Here is a 6743-nt window from a genome sequence, read left to right as displayed (position 1 = left end):
GAGTAGGGAAGGGTGGGGGAGGATATAAAACAGGGAACTGCCCCCAAATCCTCACAGAAGAGACGCGGCAGTCACGGCTGTGTCCAGGGACCCTCCCCACACAGCAAGCTCCTTCTGGGAATGCCTTTCTCACACCCTGGTCAGGCTGTGGGCAGTGGTGGCTCCTGGCTTCCCAGTGTTAATATCACAGAGTGCTGCACGCTTCCTGCGGTCTCTCAGCATCCTTCCCTCGCCGTAGTCAACAGCCTTTTATTAAATTCATCTTAATGTCCTCGGTTTGGGGGAGCCATCTGCTTCCTATCGGCACCCTGACTGCACACATGCCCTGTCTCAAGTTCAAAATCTGCGGAGCAGAGAAGACTGCTTACAGCTGTGGATCCTGAAACTCAGGTCTTGAGGTCACACAGTCAGGAAGCTGGCTGCAGGGAGGAGCCTTGGGCATGGATCCAGGGTGGGGGGCTGGAGGGGAGAACGCAGCACCGAGGTGTTCTCAGCCTGAAGGAGGGGTTCTGGTGAGTAAAGACCCCTGCCCACTTCCGCTGGCTCCCAGATGTGGGCTAGAGTATCTCCCCAGAAGTTAATAACAGGCCGACAGCCGGAGGCCAGGGAGGAAATGAAAAGGCAATGCCGTGGGAGCCTGCCCAGGAAGGTCACTGAGAATCCTGCAGAAGAGGGCATGGTCTTGTGGCGGGAAGAAAGAAGCTGCTGCCCACTCCTGCGTGAGTTGGGGGAGACCATCCCCGAGGACTGGCCAGCACTGTGGACGGGGGAAGAGGGCCTGGCAGCCACAGAGGACCTCTCAAACTCTCAACCACCTTCCCCCTCTCAGGCCGCCAGACATGGTCTTGAGCACAGTCCACTTTGGAGGCAGACAGCTCGGAAGGACCACGGGGTGGTGTGGAGACAGTGCGGGTGGCAGGGTAGCATCCTGGCATCCAGTGTGACTTCCCAAGCCTGGGCCCAGGAGTCATGCCCCGTCTTGGTGGCACGGAGGCGGTGGCTGTGGTTGGCGCTGCTCTGGAGCCACACAGACCTGCGTTCCCACCCCGGCTCAGCCACCTGTGTCCCGTGTGGGCACAGTCAGGTCACCCCCCTGCTGCCACTTCGGCTTCCTCAACTGTGAAGCGGAACCTGTCACCCTGCAGGGCTGTGCTGAGGATTAAATGGGACGTCGCTGGTGAAAGGGCAGGCCGGGCCAGCACACAGTAGGAGCTTTATGGCACTAAAGCGTACTCTTACCTTTTTGGGGGGCACTTGCTATGCTCTGGGGACTGTTTTTGTAAACACAACCTTAAGGAGGCCATTTCCCAAGTTATTCCCATTTTACAGATGGGGAAACGGATACACATGCACAGAATTAGCTAATCTCACCCGGGCCATGAAGAGTCAGGACTCAGACCCAGGGCCTGATGGTCACTACATGTCTGTGGATCTGTGGGTCATCACCACGTGAAACCGTTCAGTGATCATCTCTCCCAAGGAAACCTTGAGCCCCTAGGGCAGTGCCTGGACAGACCCAGGGCCTTTGTTTTAATAATACTTTGTCTCTCTCTGCAGAAGCCAGAGGCCATTGTGAAGCAAATGCTTTTGTTACTTTCCTTTTGTCTTATCATTCTGCTTCTGTTATTAAAGAGAATGTTTACTAACAGTACCTACTAAGTGCCAGGTGAGCTGTATAGAAAGTCTGATTTAATCAATAGACCATTATTATCCCCTACTTTAAAGATGGATAAAGTGAGGCATGGAGAGTTTATACGACCTGCCTGAAGGTCACACAGCCAGGACTTGAACCCAGGTCTTCCTGACAGCCTGACCTGGAGTCCTGTCTCCAGTCTTGCCCAGTCATGGGTCAGGTGCTGAGAAATTTGTGAGGCGGGACTCCTTGGTGTCTCCCAACTTGGGGCTGGAAAGAAGCGTTGAACTAGGAGTCAGGAGACCTGGCTCACTCGGATGTGACTCTGCTAACCATTGTGGGGACCCTTCAGAGGCACCGGGGGACCTCAAAGGTCACAGTGGTCAGGAAGCTGCGATCCCTCTCCAGTTCCATTCTCAGGAGTCCTCCAACATTGGCTTGCATTCCTCCAACGATGGGGAGCTTGCTCCTTTTGGAACCAGCTTCTCAGCTCTAAGGATAAGATGTCGGGAGGCAGGTGAGAGAGGCTAAGAGCTTGGGAGGTGGAGTCACTGACCTGGGGCCAAGTCCTTGGCCACTCACTGCCTGCCTGACGCTGGACAAGCTTCCCCATCTGGAAAACGGTGTGTGTGGGGGTCTTAGCACACCTCACCTCACCAGGCCAACATGAGGCCTGAATGAGATCGTGGACACAGTGCCTAGCACACATAGGGATTCTACAAACAGTAGTGACTCTTGAGATGACAGTGACGGTCAGGTTCACTGCCCTGCCTGGGGTGGATTTCATGAGGGTGTGCAGGAACTAGAAGGCCCTTCAGCTCTATTCAGGCGAGCAACCTCAACTTGCTCTGGCTGTGGCCCAGCCCCGCTCCACGTCAGGCCTGGAGCAGCTGCCCCTGCACCTCCGGCCTCACCCTGCAACCATTCAGAAAAATGCCCCGCCCTCCTTCATCCCAACCTCCCTCCACCTGCAAATATTTAAACAGCATAAAAGGAGGATTCATCTCTGAAGGGAGGCAGGGAAATCCGGACCAATCTGCACAGCTGGAAGGGGGCTCCTGGGGGGCCCCCCAGGCCATCCTGTCTCTCTCCTCCTCACACCTGCCACCTGCCCACACCCAGGTACTCTCATGCTGCCCACCTGGAGCCCTGCTAGGTTCCAAATCACCTTGCTTCTCCTCCCTGCCTCCTCACGCTGTGCTGTGTTCACCCCCTGCAAGCCCCTGATGGGAATCACTTGGCCCAGTATGCAGGACCGTCATTAAGGGCTGTGGAAAATACGGGCAGGGGGCCTTAAGTGGGACCCAGCACACAGCTGCCACGGTATAAAGGGAGGCACTTTAGTGACGTAAGAACGTGGGCTTGGAGCCACTAGGTTGCGGTCAAATTCTACCTCTGCTGTTAGCTGGGGGAATCCTAGGCCTCAGTTTCCTCGTCTGTGAAATGGGGACGATGTTTTGCACCACCTCACAGGGCTATGGGGAGATTCCAAAGACAAAACAGGCACAGCGCTCAGAACTGCCCTAAAGCAGAGCGTCGTACGTGGCACCTTAGAACTCATCGAGGCCTGATGGTCACTACACAGCTGTGGATTTGCCTGCTCAGTGTCCGTCTCTCCCAAGTAAACCTTGAGCCCCTAGGGCAGTGACTGGACAAGCAGTTCGGTATATATTTGGTGATCACTCTGATTATATTAATAACACTAATACCGGCATCCAGTGCTTGTGGAACTGGGTTCCAGGCAGTGTCCTAAGCCCTTCTGATGGATCGTGTTTGCTCTTGTGTAAGGCTGGGGTTAACAAACTTCTTCTACAACGAGTCAGACAGCAAATGTTTCAGGCTTTGGGACAAGGCCGCCACGTAAAACATAGGATGCCCAGTGAAATGTAAATTTCAGATAAATATATATTTAGCATAAGTATGTCCTAAAGAGTGCATGGTGCATGTTGAAATCCAAATTGAATTGGGCGTTCTGAATTTTCATTTGCTAAATCTGGCAAACTCCTTTTCAGCCACCTATGGTCTAAATGAGTCTCTTTTGTTTTTACAGCTGTTTATAATGTAGAAAGCCCTCTCAGCTCAAGAGCCGTCCACAAACAGGGACCTCCTGTTTACAGCACCCAGCGCAGTGCCTGTGGCCCATAGGAGGCCTAAATAAACACCCCTGGAGCTGCCACCTGCTCCTCGGAGGCCAGCGAGGAGCGTTCCCACCCCAGCTGGGGTCTCAGGGGGTTGGTGCCTGGCCGTGCAGGCGGGTGACTAATGCTGAGGCAGCATCAGCTTCTGAGATGAAGGCCCCCAAGCAGCCTGACTCTTAACAACTCTGCAAGAAACTCAGTGGAGAGGACCGCTAAATTAGGATGCCTGGAGGGCCTTTGAGGTGGTTTTAAAAATAACTCTCAGCATGTGGGGAAAGTGGGGAGAAGAGGGATGTGACACAGAGGCCCCCTCAACAATAACTGGGGTGAGGGCGTGAGTGGTGGATGGGCTGGCCCCTCTGCAGGCACTCCGGATGCTGAGAGCAAGATGCACACACCGTAAGAGGCCAGTATTTCCAATCCTGCCTGGAACAGCTGACTCCTGGATGTGGGTCCCCAGGGGCAACACGATGGGCTCCCCTCCACGCCTTTGCCCACGTGGTGCCTTCTGCCAGACGCCCCTCCATGCACACTCCAGCTCGCTAACTGCAACTTGGGCTTCAGCTCAGGTGTCCCCTCCTCCTGGGAGCCTTCCTGAACTCTCTGTATCCCAAGCGGGGATAAGTGTGCCTCTTCCACATTCCACTGACACCTGCCTTCCCAGCATGGATCACATGAACCAAAACGCACTCCTTCACTCAACATTCATAGGGCACCTCCTCCGCGTCTGGCATCAGGCAGTGAGCAGACTCAGTCTCTGTCCTCATGGAGGTCACAGTCCAGCTGAGTGGAAAGATATTAACTAAATCACACCAACCAGTGTGAAGTGAGACCAATTCTCTGCAGCGAAAAAACTTGGTTCTATGAGAACATAATAGCAAGGAAACTGGGGAGGTGGGGAGATCAGGGAGGGCTTCCTGGAGGAGGTGATGCTCAAGTTCTGAAGTACAAGTAGAAACGAACTCTCTGGGTTTCGGATTCACCAGCTGGAAAGCAGAGGGTAGAAGTTTCCTCCTGCTACTGCCCCCACAGAGGCGCCCTGGAGCTCAAAGGAAGGAACAGATGTACGGACGGTGTGGCAGGGAAAAGCACTACATGGAAATAGCTGGCGGCTCTGCATTTTTCAATTTTTTACCGGCGAGGCGCGCAGGCGGTGAGAGGTGGGAGGGGCTGGAACCGGCCTGATGGGTGGGGGAGGGGGAGGGGACGGGAATATTCCGGGAAGCTCCAAAGCACAGACACAGATGTGGGGGCTGGACCCGGATGGGACCGCCCTGCAACTCGTGACCGCTTCCATGTGGCCCCCACCTTCCCTTCCAACCACATCTTGTCCCTTCTCAGTCACACGTGCACCCCTTCCGGGCGACCCACGTGACTCCCACTAGCTGACCTTGGCTTCCGCAGTCCTCTGCACCCGACACCCTACCTCCTACCTCCATCTCCAGCTCTGGAAAACCAGCCAAATGCTCAGACTTGGAACCAGGTAACGTGAGTTTCTCACTCCCTCCTGAGATGCCCTCAAGTTGATGTGAGGCTCTGCCCACCCCCATCTGTTCCAGGTAAAGAAGCCGCCTGTCAGTGCAGGAGACGCAAGAGAGGCGAGTTCGATTCCTGGGTCGGGAAGATCCTCCAGACGAGGCAAGGGCAACCCACTCCAGTATTCTTGCCTGGGAAACTCCATGGACTGAGGAGCCTGGTGGGCCCAGGGGTCGCAGAGAGTCAGACACGACTGAGCGCACACACACGGAATAACACCCACAGCACAGCCGTGAGCATCGGACTCTGGAATCGAACTTCCAGGATTCAGATCTCAGCTAACACACTCGTGGTCTCGGGCAAACCGTGTCCCTTCTCCGAGCCTCAGCATTCCCATCCGTACAGCGAGTACTATCCACATTAGTGCTACGTTACTATTCATCTTAGTGGTGCCTCACGGGCATAAGATAATACGTTCCATTAGCAGTATCTCTTGGCTCTGCCTCCGAAGGCAAAAGAAATAAAAGCAAAAATAAACAAACGGGGCCTGATTAAACTTAAAAGCTGTTTGTACAGCAAGGGAAGCCATCGACAAGACAAAAAGACAATCTAAACAGAGTGGGAGAAGATATATGCAAATGATATGACTGATAAGGGGTTAATATCCAAAATATACATAAACACTTAGCTCAACACAGAGCGCTGAACCTCTCAGCAGCCGCACAGCACGTGCTTCCTGCATCTGTTTTATGTAAGAACAACCAGCATTTACTTATAAGGGCCTCACTGTGCCTGGCACTGTGTTTAGGGGGTTTATCTCATCCAGTCCTTGTGATAATTCGGAAAAATGGGCACAATTACTCTCCCCATGTTACAGATGAGGAAGCTGAGTCTCGGCGAGACTAAACGACTTCCCAAGAGCACAAGGTTTTCAAACGGCAGGGCAGGGATTCAAACCCATGACTGACTGCCCTGTACCGAGCCTGGCACGCAGTAGACGCATTCATTCATTCAACAGACACATACAGATGCTTCCTGCATGCTGGGTAGGCGCTTTACGAAAGTGAGCCCAGAGACTCACAATAATACAGGTATTATCGTTATTATTCTCATTTTCCCAAGGAAGCGGTGGACCTGGGAGGGACAAAGATCGTCGGGCCTGTGAAGAGGCTGCGATCTGAATCCAGGTCTCCTGCTCTGCAGTCCCAGGTCACGGTGGGGACCCCAGCAGCCAGGTGGACAATGCACCTGTTCCCTCAGCCCGGCGCAGCCCAGTGTCACCGTCACAGCTGCAGTCCAGCAGCACCTGCCAGCTCCACTCTACCCCAGCCGGCATCTTTCATCTTTCATCACGCACCTCTCCCAGCTTACCTCCTAGCTCCCTCTCTCTGCCACTCATCGGTTCCCTAAATGAAAGAAGCCAATCTGAAAAGGCAACATACGGCATGACTCCACCTGTAGGACATTCTGGACAAGTCAAAACTATGGAGACAGTA

General features: G+C 54.0%; 2 protein-coding genes across 3 annotated transcripts in view; one reads left to right on the top strand and one right to left on the bottom strand.

Annotated features, from left to right (window-relative positions):
* Positions 1-6743, top strand: part of PIWIL3 (piwi-like RNA-mediated gene silencing 3) — a 60546-nt gene that overhangs the window by 1467 nt on the left and 52336 nt on the right. The window contains exon 2 of the mRNA XM_010828848.1: positions 1986-2150. Coding sequence (XP_010827150.1) covers positions 1986-2150 — 165 coding nt within the window. The remainder of the gene's footprint in view (positions 1-1985; positions 2151-6743) is intronic.
* The window catches only part of SGSM1 (small G protein signaling modulator 1), a 74786-nt gene that overhangs the window by 55240 nt on the left and 12803 nt on the right, over positions 1-6743 (bottom strand). The gene's annotated exons all lie outside the window — the stretch shown is intronic.

The sequence above is a fragment of the Bison bison genome, unplaced genomic scaffold (genome assembly GCF_000754665.1).
Source record: "Bison bison bison isolate TAMUID 2011002044 unplaced genomic scaffold, Bison_UMD1.0 scf7180017864495, whole genome shotgun sequence".
NCBI classification, from domain to species: Eukaryota; Metazoa; Chordata; class Mammalia; order Artiodactyla; family Bovidae; genus Bison; species Bison bison.
This window is presented reverse-complemented; position numbering and strand designations above follow the sequence as displayed.